The 23599-nt window shown below is 43.7% G+C and overlaps 1 protein-coding gene across 1 annotated transcript in view; it reads left to right on the forward strand.

The window, feature by feature from the left end:
- The window catches only part of DSCAM (DS cell adhesion molecule), a 754840-nt gene that overhangs the window by 715963 nt on the left and 15278 nt on the right, over positions 1-23599 (forward strand). Inside the window, exons 29-32 of the mRNA XM_042902977.1 lie at positions 4895-4925; positions 11386-11501; positions 14896-15045; positions 22975-23172. Of these exons, the coding sequence (XP_042758911.1) occupies positions 4895-4925; positions 11386-11501; positions 14896-15045; positions 22975-23172 (495 nt within the window). The remainder of the gene's footprint in view (positions 1-4894; positions 4926-11385; positions 11502-14895; positions 15046-22974; positions 23173-23599) is intronic.

Below are 23599 nucleotides of genomic sequence, written 5' to 3' on the forward strand. Positions count from 1 at the left end.
CAGATGACCAGTTACCTTCTGATCACCAAATTCTCCTTCCAGCTACCATTTGCTAGCCTTCTTTGCACGTTCAGAGTGTTACCAAATCGTATTTTTTAGAGCCCCTTTCTTCTGTGTTTCAGTATCATTAGACCATCCTGATGATATTTCATATTTCTCCGTGCCCCAACCCAAAAGAGTAAGAGGGAAACACAGAGCCAAGGATAGATATGTAGGAGTAGCAAAGGGCTTTAGGCAAGGTGTCACAAAGTCTAAATCTCAGATTGAGCTGAAATTTGTGGGGGGGGAAATGTGACAGGCAACACAAGAAGCTGTTTAGCAAGAGAACAAGGCTTGAGATGATGTTCTCATGTTAACAGATGGCAGGTAGAAAGAACGACTCAGCGTCTGCTTCGCTTTGATGTGCACCAGGAGGAGTGCTATTCAAACCACAAAACGTGGAACAAGAATTATAAAAAAGGAAGGAAAGGACGGAAAGAGGGAGAGGGAACAGGAAAGGGGATAGGAGGGGAGAGGCAGGGAGGGAAAGAAAGACTGGGAGAGAAAAAAGGGGAGGGAAGGAAGGAAGGAAGGAAGGAAGGGAGGGAGGGAGGAAGGGAGGATAGAAGGTGCTTGAGAAAGTAATCAGAGCCCCTGATTATTTAAATTGATTTTTTCTTTCAAAATCTACTATATTCTAGTGTTATGGGGGCAAAAGAGGGGATATTGCATAAAATAATAGTTCTGATCTCTTGCTGACAAGGAGGAAGCCATGTTTACAACAAACTATTACACAAATTCTGAATCATCAGCCACATACCGTGGACACCAGTAAATGCTATGAAAATACACTGAAAGGAAAGATTTTTTTCCCACTGGAAATATTAGGAAGGGTATCACGTGGCACTGGTCCTTAGACCCCAAAGGATGATGTGTTGGGATTCTGGACAAAAATTTCCAGACATAATCCCCAAATCTTTGTGAATAATCTTTGAACCATCGAAATTAGAGGTGTTGGAAAATAGTCCTACGCCATACCTCTTTGCAAAAACAACAAATTCTAGAAATTATAGACTGAAATAAAGCAGGTTGTAGAAAGGAGGGTTTGTGAGCAATCAGAAATTATGAGGATCAGCCGAGGCCCAGACAAACCCCATTTGCATTTGGACAGGGCATAAGGGAGTACCAGGCTCTGGCTGATACAAGGGCAGGCTGAGCCCATTTTTGATGTGGCAACTCTCCCAGAGAGAAAGCTAGTGTATTAACGGGAAGAATCCAAATGTTAAGAGATTTTGAAAGGCTGGAACCAAAGAGATAAAATGTAGTGGGGAGAATTGTAAAGTCTTCTCTGTAAGTTGTAAACATTCATTTGCAACACACGTAATGAGCGTTGTGTTCTCACGGGTGTGTGATAAAGAGAATATCAAAACATAAGCAGTTTCTGTGCTCTGCCTCACTTAATAAAGGACAATAAGAAAGCACAGGTCTTTCACAGAGGAGAGTCCCAGGTAGAGGATTACGTAGAAATTATGCCATCTGAGGAGGGATTGAGGAAATGAGAAACTTCAGCTTGGAAAAGAGACAGATGGCACGCAGCTGCACGGAGATATTCACATGGCTTTTGAATGGAATGGCTCCAGGTGTCGTCATTGTATCCAGGCAGAAATTACATCAAGGGAGTTCAACACAAGAGCAGGAAGATGTTTCCCACAATTAAGCGTATCCTCAGGGAAAGCTTGTGTGGACGCACCGTCTAGCAGGGACTGGGCTGAGCCCGGAGAGGAAAATGACTCAGCACATGGAGAACAGGAAGCCACCGTGTGAAGGCGGCAAAGGCTGCATTGGCCGTGGTGCAGAGGTGCATGAAGTCCAGAAAACCAAAGCACCAACTCCACCTGGGGGGCTTGGGAGGGTGCACAGGGCAAGTCACATCTGCATGTGGTGCTACAACAGAGGACGCCTTACAGGAGCCAAGTCATGGGGTCTGCAGACCAAGTCATGGCGTCTACGGTGAATGCAAGAGGGAGAGCCTCAGAGAGAGTGCTGGAGGCCAGATGCAAGGGGCAACAGGGCAGGGAAAACAGCTTAGCATCAGCGTGCGAAGGTTCTTGCTCTGCGCTGAGTCCTGCTGGCAGGAAGGTCCCTTGGAGAGTTTCAAAGCACAGGTGTGACGCCGTAAGGGGGTGTGTTCCCAATCCATCACCCTGTGGGTGGGTGTCGCTTAGAAGACCGGCGACACTGAAGGTGGCAAGGCCAGGGAGTGGGCTGCAGATGAGTAATGAGATTCGAACTGAGAAGATAGGGAAAAATGAAGGTCCCCTGGGGCCATGTTGAGAGTGACAGATCAACAAACTAGACAGTGGGTCAGAACTGAGAGCAGGAGGTAGGGCGCTGTACGAGCAGTGACAGCATCGACCCCTCTCTGGAGCACCTAGTGGCCGGGCACATTTTAACATCTGCCCAAGATACTGTGGGAGGGAGGCAAACATCTACTGGGGGAATGCTCTTAAGATTCTATGATTTCAAGATTTTAAAAACGTTCTTCGTTTGTCCCAGATTCTCTCCTCACCACTAAACAAAAGTTTTGTCATCTCTTTGCGCTGTCCCTACACCTACATGAAGAAGACCCTGAACCCCAACTCAGCCCCGACATCTCTCTCAAACTTGATCCCAAATCTGCCTTGAACGGCCTCACCTCATGTCCCCCAGCTTACCATCCCCCTCAGTCAGCTGACACTAGGTGTCTCTTCCTCTGTGCGTCCCTTAGGATATGACACAGATCCCGCTGTACGCATAAAGAACCTGAAGGATAGTGACGGAAAATAAGTGTGGTTATGACATTGGTTATGGAATCCTGCTCAGCTGCCACGAATTACTGAACATGTTCTGGGTCTCAGTTTCCTGGTTTCTGAAGGAGGGCATCATAGTCCCCAGGCAGAGACTGGCACAGTGCAGATGCCTAGTGCTCCCAGTTATGACTGCATGCCCGCTCCCAGAAGACATTCATGGACAGTCGCTGGTGCCACCTGTGCTGTCCAGACCCCATCACTGGGCATAAAACTCCACCAGCGGTTCTCAAAGGTGAACTCACACAAGAAGTGAATTTCAATTAATGTCGTTTTTCTCACAATTTCAGATGAAATCAGGAGGAGGACATAGCAGCTAGGCAGAAAGAGAAATGGATCTGCTCTAAGATGATAAGCACAGGGAAGCGTGGGCCAAAATGCCTCACGGCACCTGCAGCTGTGGACCAGCTGAACCCCAGCGAAGATGCCTGCTAATTTTAGATGAGGGGAACTTGCAGTCAGAGCTTGTCGGTATTTGAGGGGAGCTCTGTTCCCACTTGGCCGGATGCTGCAATTCCTTGCACATGGGTATGAAAAAGTCATGGGACAGAAAACTGCACTGACTTCAGGAACAGAAAGAAAATGATGATGATGAGCAAAACAAGGACACCCGGTCCAGTCCGAAGACGTTTGAGACTGAGTTACCTTCCAGTCATGAGCCGAAGTACAAAGCATACTCCTTGAAATTTCCCCTTCTCTTTTACACTGTTGAGCTAGCCACTGCTTGGCTGTTACATAGAGCTCATTAATCCCACGCTTCTGACATTATATATATATTGACTTTGCAAGTGTTAAGTCATTCAGGAAGAGAAGAAACTCATATTTGCTTGGTCTCCGCAGAGAAAGACACGAACTAGGAAGTTAAATGCTGTTTTGCTTTCTTGGCTTCACCATATGGGCAAGAGTAGAAGGGAACTGAAGCTGCTTCCTTTTCAAGAATGAACCCATCTGTGCATAAAACCAGGGTCCCCTTGTGAGGTTTCCAGTGGGAACTGGCATAGCTGACTTAAGAACTGAGCTTTGATTTCCGGGGGTGCCAGCCCACGTGTGGTTACCCCTGTGACTGTCCACGCCCCTTGGTAATACCATGCTCCTTCCCAACGTGATGGTGATTGCACTTAAATGTCAGCCCCCAAAAGATAAAAGATGAGATAAAAGTGTTCCAACATATGTATTTTCTCCACAGCCAGTCACATAGCTGCATCCATTTCCGGAAAGTTCTGTTCATTGAACGCTACATTTAACATCAAGACATTATAGAAAGCAATGAAAAAATAATAAAGCACGAAGAAGGTTTTTGTATTCTAAGAAGGGAAACACTCATTTTTGCCAGGACAAAATGTGTAAAAAGAAAAACAAATTATATTTTAAGAGAAATGAGAATTTCAAAGCAATGCCACCAAAAATGTAGAATATTTTTTTTCTACATCATCTTTAGGCAGAATTGCTTTTGTCAGGAGTGGGAACCAGGTCTTGGCAAGCAATGTCCTCAGAGACAAAAAAATAAAGAAAATTTTTACTTTGGAGTTTGAAATAAACATCTGAGTTTCTAGATGTAGTGATATGCCATTTATACAATTATTTGATCAATCTAAGGGACTCACAGCTCTATAATAATGCCTCTTTAAAGTGATCTGTGGTGTCATAAGTTTTCAAATTTTGGTATTTTGATACAAAAAGAATAGAATTTTTGCTACATAAATTATTTTCAAACTTAGTTTTCTGACTACTGAAAATAAAATTGGGTTTTCAAAATGTGGCAAATAAATTCACCGTGAGAAGACCTCTTTAACAGGTGTCTGAGAATTTTTATGGCCCCAGAGTGTTATACTTTCTGTAATATATATATTTTTGTAATATATATTATATATATAACATACTATATATATAATCTGTCATGTAGAAGAAATAAGGAAGCCATTAAACTTTTGGTTATTAGTGGTGATATATATACAATTACATTTTTAAATGGCTATTGTCATCTGATTCTGTAGAAAATTTGTCATAAATGCGTAAGTGAATGCCAATGAGTTATTTATCATGTACTAATATTAACTTTCTTTCCCCAGATGCAAAGAGTTTGGCTGAAATGCTCATGAGGTAAGAACAAAACCTAGCATTCTCAGATATCAAGTTCAAAATAATGATTTCCAAGTTGCTTTAACGGTTTTTAAAATAATTGAAATTGGTGGCACATTTTGTTTGTGACATATAAAGTCCATTCTGTGTACCAAAATATCCATGTTATGCCTAACAGGAGACATGTAGATATCAAATATTATAGTACTTTTATACACGGCATAGGTAGTTTTCCTGTTGACCAGACTGAACCAGTGGAATGTTTCCCGTTATACTGGGAATAAAAGGGCACATTAGAAGTAAATGGCTTTGGTTTTGCTTTCACCAAAATATACCACCTTTGAGGCTGAGGCTTCTTCCTAACAGAGTTAACCAAGGGGAAAGAAAACCAAAAAAGGAAATGTGATGTGTGCTTCCAAGGAATTGGGATGGTCAAGAAGGATCCTTCTTGCCGTCAGCTCCCATGGCTCCTTGAGCACCACTCCACTAGGGCACCAGTCACCAACTTCTGCAAATATCTAGTCAACATCTGGTCTTGAGGTCATAGCCTCATACATCAATCTCATATTAGAAGTACGATGAATGACTAGTTGATGAATGACTAGTGGTAGTTGAATGAGTAAGTGAATGTTCACCCCTGTAGAAGACACCCCAGTATTTGCATTTAAGTCTTTTATATTATAATGATTAAACCAAAAGTGAAAAAGGATAACCAGAGTCTGGAAATCAGATAATAACAATGTCAGGGATCCCAATGGTGTTGCCATTTTAGGATATTTACTGTAGGAGAAAAAGAGGATGGGGTATGGGGTCTCTCCTATTCCCCACCTCACCATAGGTGGATTTTACTTCCTTCACCATCTTTGCATATAAAATTGGTACTTTTTTGTTATTCACAAAGAACCAATAGCCCATATCACTAGTATCTTTGAAGACCTAAGACAGAGATTGACTACCATTGGCCCATGGATTACATGTTCCACAGATATGTCTGGCCATGCTGTGTTTTAGTTTTGGTTTTTAATTTTTATTTTAGAGAGAGAGAGAACACATGAGTGGGGGAGAGGAGCGGAGGGAAAGAGAGAGAATCTCAAGCAGGTTTCCCCCTCAGCAAGGAGCCAGACACGGGGCTCGATCCCACGACCCTGGGATCATGACCTGAGCTGAAACCAACAGTCAGACATTCAACCGACTGAGCCACCCAGGCGCCCTGGCCATACTGTGTTTTAAAACCATGTGAATTGTAGGTAAAGATATGGAGGACTCAGGCTTACTCAGAAATATTTGGTGTGAGCAAATAAATAAACATGGATGCCATTTGCCAACAAAGGTGATGCGAACCTATATGAAATGCCGTGACTTCATGCTCTAATGAAAGTGTGTACTTGTTTGCTAAGCAAGTCTGGGACATTCTTGTGGTCACATGGAAGGCATCCAGACACATATGTACTTGTGCAGAGCAAATCTGGCAGAACATCTGGAAAACAAAAAACCAGACAGAGTCATGCCTCTGTCTGAATCCCATGACACTGGAACCTGTGACTTCTGACATGCTCAACATTTGTTTGGTTGGAATGAGATGGTATCAGCTTTTCTGAGGTCCTAGAATGCATCCTTCCCCCTTCTTATTAGCTCCAAGCAAGACATCAAAAAGCATCTTCTTCATTCATAGGCCAAGCATGGTGGTTGAAAAACCACCTGTTGAGGAAAGCAGGCATGAATAGTGGTATTTGAGGTTGACAGTTGCCAACATGAAATTAGGAACGTCAAAACTACCAGTTACTCCCACTGAAGGTAGTTGAGGGGGTTTTCCTCCCAAGGGTACAGTGATTGAAAAGGAAGAGAATTTCCAAGCTCCTCAAATAGGCAGGGTTTTATGGGATTTATTTAGAAGTAAAAGCAGCGCTTTTAATCAGTTCGGTCTGAGTTTGGCAGGTTAGTGGGGCCAAGCAACAAATGTGTTGTCATCTACCTGGAGATCTGAGGGCCAACCATGTTGAGAATGTAGTCTGGAAAATCCAGGCAAGTCCTAGCCATTGGTACAGAGGAAGATACTGAGGTCCTGTCTTGGATCTTCACCGCTGCTTGCATGGGAAGTTGAGGACTGAGCCGGCTGGTGCAGAAGAACACGAACCACAAGCCTACTCTGTAGCCCCGTGTTACCACCGGCTGGTTTGTGATCTTGGGCAAGTTATCTACCCTACTCTCCTCATCTAGAAATAATTATTTGAAATCGCTCCCAGCTCCATCATTATGTGATCTTATGAAGATAATGTATTATCTGACCATGTTCCACAAAAAAAGTATCTGTGTACTTTAGTGGGATTAGCTGTCCTAGGGCCAGAAAGGCATATGTGACTGTAGGACAGACACCTATAAGCTGGTGCTGGGGTGTCTCCCATAGGGTGTCATCTCCCATCACTGGGCTTCGTGCTTCTGGACACTCATCTATTTCACCCAAGCAAATCGCCCCACAGAGAGAGAGAGAAGAGAGACTTCACCTACCCTGGCCAGATAGAAAGAAATTTCCTTTTTTTGTGATTAGGCAAAAAAAAAAAAAAAATTAAAGAAAAATACCAGACTTCTAAGAGATAAGACTAGCCCGGTCTAAGGCATTAGCCAATGCATAGCTAATATCTAAAGACCAGTATTTTATTTTTAATTTTTTTTAACGGTTATTTATTTTTGAGACAGGGAGAGACAGTGCATGAACGGGGGAGGGTCAGAGAGAGAGGGAGACACAGAATCTGAAACAGGCTCCAGGCTTTGAGCTGTCAGCACAGAGCCCTACTCGGGGCTCAAACTCACATACCACGAGATCATGACCTGAGCCAAAGTCAGATGCTTAACCGGCTGAGCCACCCAGGCGCCCCTAAAGACCAGTATTTTTAAGAGCTAGCTGTAAGTGGAAAAGGGTGGAGAAAGGTTCCAACTGAGAATTTAAATAAATGTTGCTTTTTTAATGTTCATATTTTTATGCACAGAGTAACAATCATCACCCACTCAACTATTATAATGAGGTATGGCCCTGAGATCCCTACAGTTATTCTAAACTTAAAGAAAGCTTCATATGATATTTGGGAAGGTGGGTGATGTGCAGCTTCCTTCATTTGTCTTTTATTCCCCATAAATCTTAAGGAAATATTAACTTTAAAGAGTTGTAACAACTATGAGTAGTTCATTGGCTAAGCCAGAAATACCATCCTCTGTGAACCAGGGTCAGCTCTCTGTCATTTGAATCTGACAACTAGATAGCAAGTGGATGGTGGAAGATTATATTTCAATAATAACTAACAAAAATTTAGCATGACCCCACATCATACAAAATGTGCAGTTTTGTTTCCGCAATGAAAACATTCATAATCTTTTCTCTAGGTCACAAAGGAGGTTTCTTCTAGTAGCCTTTTTTTTTTGAAAGTTTGTTGCTGTTTTAATGACCAATGATTGTAATTTCGGAGAATCAGCTTTCCTATAGCGATAGACTGTAAAATATGGCAGTCGTATTAAGGTGAGACCTAATAAACCTGTAGAATGAGAAGAATATTACTGCCTCTGGGACATATCACTCCGGTCCCACTGTACCCCCAAAACAACCTGGTTTATTCAACAAGCGTCAACAAATATTTATTGAGCACCTCCTCCTGCCACATACTGCCCTAAATCCCAGGGATTAAAAGGATACAGAATAGAAGGAAATATCCCTTGTGGAGCTCATATTCCAGTGGGAGAGACAGATCACAAATAAGTCAATTAAATGTATGCTCGACAGTAGTAAGTGTTGAGGAAACAAAATTAAAGGAAGGATGGGGAGGCGGAAAGTGTCAGCAGAGCCCATAGCTGGGCAAATCTGGCTGCCACCTGTATCATCAAGCCCTGAAGCAAGGCAGGGAGCCAGCCACGTGGCTATTGGGATCCGGGTAGGGGATGTTTCCTCCAAGCGAAGGGAACAGCAAAAGGAGAGAAGAACAATTAGCTCCTGAATCTCAAGGCTTGTTGGGCCATCCTCTTGCCTTCCCACTGCAGGGCTTGACAGCATGCTCTCCTTCAAGACGGAGGGGAAGTTTATCTCCAGCTTAGATTGTCTTTGCTCATAAACTTGAACCATATTCTAAGTCCTTGGGCCAACTGCCGTAGTGCACAGCAGTCACGTAGCCAGCTTCCTGTGACAGTCTGACAGTGGACCCCTTATTGTTAAGTAGGGTCTGTGCTTCGGTTCGTAGTGTTTAATGGAACAGCCGCTGGCTGCCTCATAACTATTCATGATGAGCAGAAGGAACTAGCTCACGTTTCTATTTCTGGTGCAAGGACAAGCTCAAGTCCCTGGTGGAGTTTCTAAACAGACCTTCCGGATACTCACAGAGGAGTAGTTTCCCATCTGTTTTTGTGGAAATAGAGCTTGTCTAAACATGACATAACTACAGCCCCCAAGTCACCAATATGTTCTTCATCTTATACTAAGTATGTGAATCTTTGCTTTAAAACACACACACACGTGCACACACACACACACACACACACACACGCACAAAGTGAAAACGTAGTTAAGTAAATAATTTTAAAAAGTATATAGACCATGTGAAAAATTCAGGCCACACGTTTGAATTTGGGCTCTGCGTAATTAGCATGATCTAGCTACATAACCCACTTACTCATCTGCAGAGCAAGAAATCTGGTTCAAGATCAAGTCCTCAATAAGGAAGGTGCACCTTTCAGAAGCTGTTGTTTTTGTAGGTTGTTTTGTTTATACTCAAATGAAGGAAGAGCCATTATAAAATATTCAGAATATTAACACAGACTTCAACATACAGATGTCTTCAGGGGGTGTTGGGTGAACTTGACCTTCAGAGTATTAATATTCCTTCAGCCACAGGGTTCAAGGGTAGATGAGTCCTCATCAACAAAAAAGGATCTGGGGTTCCTGGTGAATGCTTAGTTGGGAAGAAAAGCATTTAAGATGTAGTATGGATGCCCCCTTTATTATAATCTACTAAAAGCAACTAACACAAAAGTAAAGCATTAAGTGAAGTAGGCTCCAGAAATCTCTCTCAAAGTAGATTTTGGTAATTATTGAACTAGATTTATGGATGCCGTAGTTTATCATGATGAATTATTCTGAGTGACTGCTGCTCCTTAGAGGGTGTTCTAATATGCAGTTGACCCTGGACAATGCAGGGGTTAAGGGCACTGGCCCCCCTACACACAGTCAAAAATCCACATAGAACTTTTGATTTCCCCAAAACTTAAGTACTGATAGCCTACTGTTGACCAAAAGCCTGAGCGATAACATAAACAATCAATTAACACATATTTTGTATGTTATACATATGATATACTGCATTCTTATGATAAAGTAAACCAGAGAAAAGAAAATGTTATTAAGAAAATAGAAAGGAAGAGAAAATATTACAGTCCTAGACTGTATTTCTTGAGAAAAATCCACACGTAAGAGGACCCATGCAGTTCAAACCCATGATGTTCAAGGGTCAACTGTGCATTATTTTAAAATCTTCTCAATTCTTACAATTCTGTAGAAACTGAACAATCGCTCCTATCATGTAGATTTCTCCTTTTTTTAACGTTTATTTATTTTTGAGAGACAGAGAGAGACAGCGTGAGCAGGGAAGGGGCAGAGAGAGAGGGAGACACAGAATCCGAGCCCGACTCCAGGCTCTGAGCTGTCAGCACAGAGTCCAACGCAGGACTCGAACTCACGGACCACGAGATCATGACCTGAGCCAAAGTCAGATGCTCCACCGACTAAGCCACCCAGGCGCCCCTAGATTTCTAACTAAAGCCTTTATTGACTTTTTTGCGTTTTTGTGAAACATGCAGTGTTTTTTGTTTTTTATTTTTTTTTTATTGTAGGCTGTAACTGAATTTGATTATACCATGCCATTTTAGTACCTTTTTACATTTCCTTCTAGAAGACAGCTCGCTCTAAGAGTAATTTTCTGGTACACAAATTCTTACAGTAGTTTGGGTTTTTTTTTTTTTATTTTAAAACGTGATATCAGTTAGGATAAACTAGTGCCAGGGAAGCTAACAAGGTTTATGATTTGTTACTAGAACAAAAATAAAACGACACCATATATAAATACAAATCCATTAGTAGATCCCCTACCCAATGAGCAGCGAGCACAAATGCTTCCTCTGTTGCCATCACTGGAATATCTCATGTCTGACAAATAAAATGCTGCTGGTTTAAAAATCATTTTTTTTGTTTTACTTAGCTTTACACGAGAGAGGGAAAGTTCTGAAGGTTCCATCAATATAGAACCAATGTCTATTGACAATTTTCACTTTCTGAACCTCACAACCAATTGCTGAAACTTAGTAAATATTATTTGAATGAAGGAAGAAATATTTTTTTTTCTTTCTCCTTTTCCCCTTGTCCTTCCTGGCTTTTTTCAGTTGATGTACAAGCACAGATTGGCATCATGTAACTCTGTTTGTTAAGGCACCCTCTGTCTTGTATTCCCAGTAAGAATACCCGGACTTCGGATACCTTGAGCAAGCAACAACAAACCTTGAGGATGCACATTGACATACCCAGGGCTCAGCTTTTGATCGAAGAGAGAGACACAATGGAGACCATCGGTAAGGTGCCCTGTTTGTGGTTTCACACAGTGTGGCTTCTATGGCCATGCCCTCTCAGCCAAAATCCCGTAAGTTACAGGAATGTCTTGAGGGCCACGCAAGCAAAGTTAGAAGACAGTTCATTGTTACCGAGGAGAATAATAAATACCAGCAAATGGGGGTTGGGAGAAAGGAGCTTACACATACCTCAGAGGTCACCTAAAACAGAAGTTCCCCAACTTTGATCCGTGTTGGATCTTTCTTGGGGAGACTATTGGTGCCTCTCCAAAGAACAAACACCTGCAAACAAATAAACCTAGAAGGGCCATGCACGAAAGCCCCATCTTGGAAGTCCACTCAGTGCCTTCTTCTGCTCCAATAAGGCCTCCACTAAAGAAAATGTCCAAACTCTACTTAGCACTTAACACACAATGGTCTTTGTACAGACTGTCTTTTCTCTATCCCTCAGCACCCCGTAGACACCCTGGAATGGGTTCCTTCACAGTGCTTTGGGAAATTCCCAGGTCCCCGTTTCACAATCACAAATCAGACACCTGGAGAGCTTTTGTGGCTGGTTTTCTCAGAACCCTGCTGTCTTGACTTCTTCCAGCCCTTTCCATTCGAAGTCTGCCATCCCACACTGCCTTCCAACACAGTGCTATTTATTCCAGAATCAGAGACTTTGTATTTCCACTGCAAGGATGATCAGAAGAATAGCTAACATCTACTGAGGCCTCTCTAATGTCACATACTTGTAAAAGCACTTTATGGATGTAATCTCATTTAACCCTCAATCAACATAGGAGAAAGGCACTCCTTTATAACTCGGGCATCGAGAGTTTCTATAGCTTCCAGGTCACATAGACAGGAGTAGAACCCGTGCCCGGCCACCAGCTTAGCCTCCTGTAACCGTCACCACCTACTTCCATATCAACAAGCTACTTCCCAGAACCCCTCACCTTTAAAGTATCACTCAGCTTTCCAGTAGCCATGGAAACAGACCCAGAGGCAGGTCACCCAGTCTGCCCCTTTGCAAACTTCGCTCTGTTTGTTCTGGACCATGTTCACTGGCACTTGGTCCCAGGGCAACTCTATCCTGTGGTTTGGCTAAGACTACCCAACTCCTGGAACCTATTCTAGGAAGCTCCTGCCAGAAAAACAGTGGTAAATGGCCAGATGGGCAGAACATCTATGCTATTCCTTACCCCCTCCCTGCTTGATTATGTTCTAATAGACTTACAGTCTCCTAAATTCTAAGGCCTGGGATGCTCTTGCTGGATTTAAGTTTGGTCCAGGCATCATAGCACTTGGGGAAGGTTGGTGAAGCCCAGTGTGGCCCTCGATCAACCAAATTCAGTTAAATACCACCCATGTTGTATGAGGAATCACTACTCATCCTAAAATACCCGAGATTTTATTAGCTAGCTCACATCAGGACAAAGCACCCTGCCTTGTTTTTGATAATCTTTACTTTTCAGTAGTAGAGCTGAAATCTCTTTTATTGAACTCAATAGGTTGGGCATTGAAACCAAAATTTCCTTTGAAACGTGAGTTCAAAAATCAAAATGTACTTCCTTTGACCTTATAATATACTTACAACATTTGGTAAATGTTCCTCATCAGACTTCTCAATCATTGTACCCATGGTGGTTAAAATAGATAGGTAGTCGTTACTGGCCTAACACCAGAGAAGGGTCTGCCCACCATTTGCAAACAGAGCAAAGTTTGCAAAGGGGCAGACTGGGCAACTTGCCTCTGGGTCTGTTTCCATGGCTACTGGAAGGCTGTACTACCAACCTTTAGCCAGAGATGTGTCATAGTCTTCATGGGATCATCTATCGCCAAGAGTCGTTTATCTCCTGGTGATGCCTGACAGTTGGTGGATGGCACTTGCTAATTATTGGGAAGTAGAAATGTGATGCTTTAAAACACGCCGGGGTCTGACTACCAGCATCCAATACAAAAGTGCCATTAATTTCTAGCCAGAATGAATGGTTAACCTCACAAACTGATAGGCACCTGAAATTTCCCATTAGAAGTTTGTAGCTTATCCCCGCAGATAATCTGCAGGGCTCTTAGCAGGGCTCCATGTTAGAGACCATAACATGTCAGTGTTATTAATGAAAAATGAGTGTAGCTGTCAGGCTTCTGATGCCGGGTCCAATTGTAGGAACCTATTTCTGTAGAAAGGCCACCTCAGTTGAAGGCCGGATGAAGTCTGTGGCACGACCCCCACGCCGAGCCCAGGCTCCTGCCGCAGGACCCACCCATGCTGTATCACACGCTGTGATGCCAGCAGACATCCTGGCAAGGTTTCCTCTATTTCCCTGCCAAGAAATTTTATTCTAACTTCAAGAGGCTTTCCTCTCCTGCCAGAGCCTGAGTAATTGGATTTTGCAAGGTTCATTCTGTTCAGAGCCTTTTTTGGGCACAGAAGTCTAGCTGTGTTGTTTATGACTTCCACGTCACCGCTCCGTGTCCAGGCACACTCTAACGTGGTCCCAGCTGACTGATAAACTCATATGAACAGCATCCCGGGCTGCGGTGCTTGAAAATGTATGAATATATCCATATATCCTAAGGGAAGTTTCCCTTGGAGTAAAAAAGCTCTTAAGAAAGCGTGAAAAGTATCACAACAAAGTAATGAAAAATGTTGAGGCAACCGAATAATGACACGCAGCTCAACCAACTGCTTCCTTTCCAAGCCCTAGAATGCTCCAGACTCATCTGAACCAGGGCTCCTCCTTGTCTAACCTTCAAATGCCAATTGGGCTTGGAAATCTGACAAGTGAGTCATTCTGAAAAGTCAATTAAAGGATATTCTAGGGTAATTAAAGCTCAGAAGAGGTGGGAAGAAAAGGAACGTAGCTCAGAACCTTTAAAACAGAGGAATCCATAAACTCGGAAGACCAGCCCTTGTCTTCCCCTCCCCTCACCCCAACCCCAAACATTGGCCAGGTTCGGCGTGAGAGCCACCCAAGTGTAGACAGCCTCAGCAGTGTTTTTCCAGTACTGAAAACAAGGCTTGTTTTTGATGGCAACCTCATCACTGGTGGTGTCACCATCTCTGGTGACATCTCGGGTGAGCCTTTGGCAAACACGTAAATCCCAAACTCTGTCCAACAGGTGGTTCCGACAAGCCTCCCCAAATGAGTGTTTGTTTGGTAAGAAGACCCTTCTGTGTGGTCACCCTCTTTCATTCATGCTTCGAAAGCCAGCTCCTAAAGATAATCTATATTTAGCGTTCGACAGTGATTCCAATACAGGGCTTGAATTTGGGGGTTGTTTCTGCTCCTTTAGATGAGGTGATAATTGTTGCCATGAGCAATCACACAAGGAGCTAGGGGAGAGAAGGCAGGGGAGCCGTTTAAAGGGGTAAACATGTCTGGTTTCCTGTGTTCCTGCTGTTCTGCAGACGATCGCTCCACGGTCCTGTTAACGGATGCTGACTTTGGGGAGGCGGCCAAACAGAAGTCTCTGACGGTGACACACACAGTGCACTATCAGTCAGTGTCACAGGCCACCGGGCCCCTCGTGGATGTGTCGGACGCGCGGCCGGGAACGAGTAAGTGGTCCGACAATACAAACTGTGTGGGTGGTACCGATGCTGAGAAGATGCTGACGCTCTGTCCCTGTCCAACGAAAGCAGGGCTCGTTGGCCCTGTGCCTACGAAACAAATACGTACGATAATATCTCTAATTGGGACATGGGAGTTTTTACTGTTTGATCTAAGCTGGCGTTCAAACTATGTCACTGGAGGCCAATAACCCTTGGTGTCGATTCACTATCAAAGTGCCAGAAATTTCAGGTCAAGGTAATTTTTTTTTTTGATTTGGACGATGCGGGAACGGGGAAAAGTAATTAACATCAGTGAGTATCCACTCTGCGCCAGGATTAGGATAAGTAGGTTATGGCAAGTGTGTTATCTGTAAGGCAGCCCTGCAAGGTGCCTGCTTAGAATAGATATGAATAGATACGATAGCCGCTATGTTACAGATAAGAACGTGGACTCTCAGAGCAGTTAGGTAAACAGCCTGACATTGTACACACAATGTGTAGGGAAGCCAGGGTTTCACTGCGGATCTGTCCGTCCCTGGAGTTTATGTTTTCTCCTGAACACACTATTTGAGAAAAACTATAGTTCTGGCAAATCCGGGGATTATATTTGACTTAGTTATTAATATCTGCATTCATAATATACAGGAATTAATTACTGCAATGAAATTAAATACCCTAATATGTAGCTAGAGCTTATTAGACATTCTTATTCCTTCATAATTGAAATTGTTTCTAAATCTCTTTAAGAGACTGAGAAATTGATGTCCCGATTATTATCTTTCGGAAGCTTTGATGTCTAACTTTTAATCTCTAATCGCTCTGCAAAAATTTACATTCTCGGAGTGTTATAATTAGGAAAATAAATAATATAATGATAAAAGCTGTTATTCATACATTCTGACTTGTAAAGCATTTGTGAAATGTACTGATATCATGAAGCAAACCAGGTGATTCCTAAATAACTTTGTAATATGCAAGAAAACAGTTTCAGCTGTTACTGAAATTCATTTCAAAAACTGTCCTCAAGAACAGGCTGAAGAAATCTTCTGTTTCCCCCTTTCGTCTAGCCTCACCCCTTCCTTCCTTGATGACATCAGCACACACTGAAGACATGAAAGGGCCATGAGTGGGAATTAACTTTGCTTGGGGGTGTGTGAGTGAGAGCTTTGCTTTAGAAAGTGCTTCATAGTCCTTGACCCTCTCTCTGGCTATTGGCTTTCCCATCATGATCTGCCTGGTCCAGCTTCTGGATGCTTCAGGACACGGCACTGATGGATTTCTGAGACACTTATTGCTATTCAGTGAGGGAAGAATTACAGACCCAGGGGGACTGAAATGGAAGGATCCTTGACCTCAGAATTCCCTCAGCCCAGTCAGCGTGGAAGCTAATGGAGACATTGGCAGGAAAATAGGCAAGAGGCAGAGAAAACATGACAGATGCCCAGATAGTGGTTCCCAACCTTTCGTGTGCATCAGAATCACCCAGGGTGCCTGTTCAAAATACCCATTCCAGAACTCCATCTCCAAAGATTCTGATCCACTTGGTCTAGGGTGGGGCCCAGGAATCTGCATTGTAACAGACATCCTGGGTCATTCTGATGCTGATTGTCTGGAGCCCTCACAGAAAAATACTTCCCCAAGTGTTAGACGTGGGTCCCTGCCACTTAGCACAGGGGGACAGGACCTCTCAAGCTTGCCACTCTCATAGCCCGTGACTTCTTTCTGCCAGGTAAAATGAGCGAGCTTCCCCACCTTCCTTTCAGTGTTCAACTAGCAGAGGAATGCACAAAGGCCAGTCATAATAGGAAGGAAACAGTCACACTAAAGCACTGGGAGCATCCCAACTGCATGATCACCACCACCACCTCCCCAACTAATGGAAACATTGATTCAGTGACATTCAAAATATCAACAGAGGTGTGAATGTTGGTCATAAGCAGAAGTGATAACCAGCAAGAGGCAAGTGGCAGGGCCAGAGGCACATGGAAGGGGAGTGTCCGAGTGTCTCATACCTATAATGCTGTAAGCATAGTTGGGGAACTTTAAGGATTCCTGCATTCAGACTCAAAAATATTTATTAAGGTTTTACTTTCCATATGGCCCAGTGATGGGGGTACATCATGAGATGCAAAAAGGCATTCATTTCATCTCAGTAGAGGAATTGGACATTAACCAGGAAACTCAAGCATTTTTCATTTACCTATAAGGACTAGGACTAGGACATGATGGTGAGTGGGGGGAGGGGGGGCCATGTGGGGATGATGGGAGGGGCTACTTCAGATCCAACTCTGGGAAGATCCGTCACGGAGTTGAAAATCTGAGTCCAGGCCCGGAGCTGGCCTGCCAGGCAGGGGAAACAAGAGGCAATGGCTCCTAAGGCATGTTGGGGCAGCAGCATCACTGGAATGCCATGGGCAACAGGGAGGAGCCAGAGGAAAGAGCCAGCCTGGTCGCCAGGTCTCCTGGTCTAGCCTCATGAGTTTACACTCCACTCTGCAAGTGTTGGGATGAGTTGGCAGAGTTCAGTCTGATGATCACATCACACTGAAGCATCCACAGCTTACAGAACGATGCTTCTTTCGCTTGTGACGAGCTTCATCCAGTAATGTTTACAAACATTAAGCAAATCTACTCAACGTCATGCATCAGTCTCTAGTTCAAAAGGAAAACACAGAACTATTCATGTACCATCTGCACCACATTCTCTACTAGGGATCATTTTTTCATTAAATGTTCCCTCTGGAACCATATTACGAGGCCCTAAGAGCCTCCCATTTCCCATTTTGAAGTGGAAACAGTGGGTGACTGGCCCCCCAGCAGATGAGCCCCAGCAGAAGTCTGAAGCTGGGAGCTTTGTGAAGCCCGGTTCACTGCTTGTGTCCTGCACCCCAGAGCTTGTCACCTGTGCCCGGTGGTTCACCTGTGTCATCTCAGATCCCGTGCGGCAGTCTCTGCACACTGCAGTTTGGCACATTTGCAGAGGCCGATTTATGATCTATTTCTTCGACTGCAAAAGACACTATTACTCTGTTCTAATTGTACTAGGACTGTGTCACCATTGTGGGAATTCTTTAGTTATAAGTAGAGCATCTACAATATGTTGTCTGCACATTATAATGGCTGCATGATGGAAGTTGTGTTTCTAGGCATTTTGTTTAGTTTTCCAGAGTTGCAACAAAGATTCATTATGAGGATAGGAGAAATCACAACAATTGACTGTTGAGCTCTCCAGCCGGTGAAAATAGATGCCCTGGCTGTATCTGCAGCTCTGTTCGCTTCCCTGTCGCTCCTGTGGATGAGGGTACACTTGAAAGTGGGGGTCTGATGGTGTCCGTGTCTGTGTCCGCAACCCCCCCCAACTCCAGCCACAAGGTCTGACACATGGTAGGCACTCAATAAATGGATTTAAATATCAACCAACTGCCAAGTTCTGAAATCCGAGTAGAAGGGGTGGAAAAGAAAGGATGTTCAGCATTTTAAATAAACAGGACTCGGGAAGTCCATTTGGCCCCTTTCTTTGTTCTCCATTCCCTGGAGATCCTGAGGAGATCCATTTCCTAAGATGTCCTGAGACATCTAACCGGCTAAGTGTCTGTTTGCTAGATGATCAGATGTTTGTAAGTATGTACACAGTCTCTCTCCAGCTCACTTTGTGGAGACTTACCAATGAGATCATCACAGGAGAACTTAAATTAACTTTCTTACTCAAAAGATGTGCAAGGATACAAAGACACGTGAAATGATATGTGTTCGACTTGGTCCAGGTTTTTGGGTCATTTGAACCTGGAAGTCATCCCTTGGTTCACCATCCACCCATCTGGGCCGAGAGCATGTACAAGCGCCCTTGGTGCATGAAAGGGCTAGACCAGGAATGAGTGGGAGCTCCTGTCCTCACCAGCTCTACTTTTCAGCTCTTTTCTGAAGCATGGGGAACTCTCCAGCATCTGGCTTTATGATGTTCAATGGGTATTTTTTTTTCTGCCAAACCTTCTCTAAATTGAGTTTCAAGCCTTCCTGATCAACCTACCAAATGTCCCTCCACCCTCTTCCCAACAAACAGAATGTGTTCCAATCCTTACCAAGTGTTTGGCACTCAGGAATCGTGGGCCAGGCCCCAAGATCTACAAGGCCCCATCACCACCATGTCTCACAACAGCCCTGCGGGTGGGTGAGATGATAACCCCACTGTCAGAGATGAGGGAAGTGGGCACGTCTGATGAGCTCACAGCCAGCGAGTAGTAAAACTGAGTCAAAGGCAGACAACTTAACTCCAAAGCTCCTCCTCAACTGCTCCGTGTTGCTGTTGAGTGGAGACCATGATTCCCAGGGGATATCTACGGACTGAGTAGACTTCCATATCTACATAAGAAGAGTTTACAACATGGATGGAATCTTTTTTTGTTTAGACTTTGAAAGCACATGCACACTCCATCCATCACCCGGAATGGTACTAGACATCGTCCTGCAGGAAAATACCTGATGGGGTGAGGAGTGTGCCATGTGTAATGAGCCCTTGATAAATACTTGTTCGTTATGCAATGGGAATGTTCAGGCCTCCACAGCATCATCACCATGTGAAGCTGAGCCCACGGCACCTACAAGATAGGACTGGGAATAGCAGGGAATAAAAACAGATTAATACCTAGATCACAGTACACATGACATGTTTTATAACCCTATTATCCCCCAAATCCTCTCTTATCCTGAATTCAGGATGATTAAAATAATTTGATTCAATGGGCAGAAAAGCTTAATTTAGGTTTAGACCCAGTGTTCAAAAGCCAAGAGTTATTTGTATCACTTACCTTCTAATTTGTTGGCTGTTTAGCAAGCATGATGGCTCATCACTAAGTTTTATTTATATTAGAATGTTGGGGAGCCAAATAAAATGCTTTCCATGCAAGGACAGTAAATCTCAATGTGTATTTCCTTAGTAGCTTAGCTGGTAAGACCTACAAAGAAGGTTACCAAGTGGAATCCAAGTCAGATTTTTATTTTAGCTGCTATCATAGGAGTTATCATACAGAAGAGTTCAATTGAGGTACAAAACAGCTCCCAAAACCTGATTATTTTTAAAAAATGTGTCAACTACCTCAATATTCTACCAACTGAGATCATTTTGCCTCTAGGAGGCTTGCTTAGAGCAGGACAGAACTGCAAGCTGTGGTTCAAGGAAAGTAATACCATGACCTATATTCCCAACATTATCAGGCCATTGGTAAAACTGTCCTCATCTAGAAGGAAAAAAAAGGATAATGAACAAAATTAACTTAAAAAGAGTTCTAGCTTTGAATAGAGACTGATATGCATAACTTGACCATGGAATTTTCCACATAGGGAGATCTCAGTGAGAAAGGGGTAAGGTCCTGCCCCACTATGGGTGGGCAGGCTTGGTGGGAGGAAACACGGCAGGGGGAGAGGGATGGGAGTGAGGAGAGTACGTCCTTGAAGTGAGAAGATCAAACTGACATCCCCGCCCCTGCCCAAGCATCCATGCCAGGAGTAAATCTGATCCACGGCTGTCTTTGCAAGAAACTGAAAGAGGAATAAAAATGTGAATCCTCAAATCTTATGTAAGGGACTGGGTACTTTTCTGGAAAAGATTCATTAGCATTTAAATAACAAGCCCCATTTATCGAAGCTCTCCCTATGAAGTCCATAGTACCTGGAAGATATTTAGCCTCCTACCCGTGAGAATGTTTTTCTGTCTCTTTGAGGACCTCTCTCCTAGCATTTCAGTGGAGAAAATCCAATTATCATTCATACCTTGCTGTCCAGAGAGCTTGGTGCTCGAGCATAACACATTTACATTCTAATCAAGGCAAAAAAAAAAAATATCTTCCAATAAAGTCTTCTGTGGAATTTTGCAAGTAAGTGATGAAATGTGTCTTAAAATCAATGCCCCAAAGAATATGCACCAAGACGAAGCATTTTGATGACCCAGGAAATCTTAAAATATATCGATTTGGCTGCCATCTTAATGCTTGTCTCCAGCATTGTAGAATGATGGATTAGGTTCAAAGCCCAATAACTATAATTTTCCAAAAAGAAGAAAATCTTCCATTTAAAAAGAAAGTTATTTCACTACATTCAATTGTCTGCCTCCCATGATCCAACATGGCATTACACACAAGCCAGTGTCATGGCGGACACTGTATTGGACACTTAGATGTCCAGCATGAGGACATGTGTGGTCAAGTGACGGGCAATCTCTGAACCAAAACATGGAGTCTTGGGCTCCATTTTTACCACTTAATAGCTGTGTCACTTTTCCTCTCTGAGCTTCCATTGTCTCATCCATAAAGTGACCCTGGGCTGAGTGTATCCATCCAGGGGCCTATGTGTACTGGAGATCATCATGGGCTCTGTGAATGGACCGAAGGATGAACATCCTTACCCCTACCCTGGAGCAACTTCCAGGCCCATGAAAACACATAAGTAAGTCACTGTAACAATGCCAAGGAATGGCCCCCTCGGCGTTGATCTTCTGACACTGCCTCATTAGGGTTGAGCAGTAAATATAGACTGTTGTGTTTAAAAGTCTCCAGGACATTTTGAAATATAACTGCATAAAATTCCTTTTTTAGAAGCAGAGAATTCAGTGGTGTAAAAGGCCCATCTAGGACCTTATGTTGCCTATAGGCCAGAGCCCAAGAAAAGGTAACTGAGCCTCTCTATTCCCTATTCCACAGGGTTCTAGAAAAGACAGTGTTGCTTGTCCACTCCAGTGTCCCCCCCAAAGAGCTGAACTAAGAACTCTGTCCACTCATTGACCTGCTGTCTTTGGTTCCAGATTTAGAGAAAATGAAACCAATCTGGTGCCAGCCTCTGTATATGTAAATCTCTGGTTTTAAGGAAGGCAGACATATGAAATCCAGATACCCATTAACCGTGTGTTCTCCACATTGAATGACCCACATCTTTGACAAAGTTCAATTCCATTGAAGACATATGTTACCATATGCAAAAGACTAAGTGAGTATTAGGACAAGAGGGTATCACCATCTCGGTCTAGGAACTTGAAATTTAGTTGATGAGTAAAACAGCCCTGATCAAGGCAATGAGTAAATATAAAACCACAATAACACAGGAGATGCCTGGAGCTGCTGTAACAACATACCACAAACTGGGTGGCTGCAAAGAACAGAAATCCGTTGTCTTCTGGGAGCCAGAAGTCCAAATTCAAGATGTCAACATGCTCCTTCTGAAACCTGTCAAGAAAGATCCTTCCTTGCCTCTTCCTAGTTTCTGGTAGTTGCTGCTGACAGTCTTTGGCATTCCTTGGCTTGTAGCCCCAGCACCTCAATCTCTACTTCCATTGTTCCGTGGCATTCTCCTCTCCTGTTCTTATAAGGACACTAGTCCTGTTAGATTAAAGGACTACCCTGGTACAGTCTGACTTTATCTTGACTAATGACATCTACAGTGACCCTATTTCCAAGTAAGGTCACATTCTGAGGTACTAGGGGTTAGGATGCGGACATACCTTTTGAGGGGACATGAGTCAACCCATAACAACACCTTAAGGTAGGAGAACCATTAAAAAACAGACCACGTTAGAGCATATTTGGCCACGCGTGGAAGATGGTGGCTATTCTCTGGAAGTTTAAGTGATGTGCGTTGAGCCACGAAAACATTAAGGGCCAAGAAAAAGGTTTGAATCCATAATTCCTGAGTCCAAATCTAACATTCTTTACCCCACAGGACTTTTTAGAGTGCTTAAGTATCACATAAATGTCTCAGACCACAAGAGAAAGGAAATGAATCCTCTAGACAAAAACAGAAGGAAAGGCTTCCAGGATGCATGAGTCTTACAGGGGCGTCTTAAGGCTGGTGGGGGTGGGGGGGCAGGGGAAGAACCACCCTCAACACTTTGATCACAACTGATCATACTCCTAGAGACTAAGACATACATTGTTCTTGGCCTCTTCACAGATCCTACCACCAGGAGGAATGCCAAGGCAGGACCCACAGCAAGAAACCGGTATGCCAGCCAGTGGACCCTCAACAGACCCCACCCCACCATTTCAGCACACACCCTCACCACAGACTGGAGGCTGCCGACGCCCAGGGCTGCGGGATCAATGGACAAGGAGAGTGACAGTTACAGTGTCAGCCCCTCACAAGACACAGGTAGGGGTCTGCACGCCTCCTCCTCAACCCTGGGGACGGGCACGGCCCTCAGATAGCCTTCAAAGGCTCCTCCTTATGCTCTTTCAAGGCCACTTTCAAATTGTTAGGCTGTTTTTTAACCAGTATTAATACAACCATGCAGCATTGATGATATCCAGGGCCTGGTGATTTCTGCAGGGCAAAACCAACAGGCATCTCAGATGTCCTGAATCTCAGACTCATGCTGTCCTCTCCTTTGAGTTCCTACCCCACTGAGAGAAACACAGATACTTTAAAATGCTCACCCAAACTGTTGCAGTAGGTTCTGAATATACTCTGAGGGCACGTGACCCGCTACCATCTCTCGGTTTAAGACGTGGCACTGGAGGTGTCATGGCAAGGTCATGGCACCCTCTATAGGGAACATGGGCTGATCCTTTTGACAATT

This window comes from Panthera leo, chromosome C2 (genome assembly GCF_018350215.1).
Source record: "Panthera leo isolate Ple1 chromosome C2, P.leo_Ple1_pat1.1, whole genome shotgun sequence".
NCBI lineage: Eukaryota > Metazoa > Chordata > Mammalia > Carnivora > Felidae > Panthera > Panthera leo.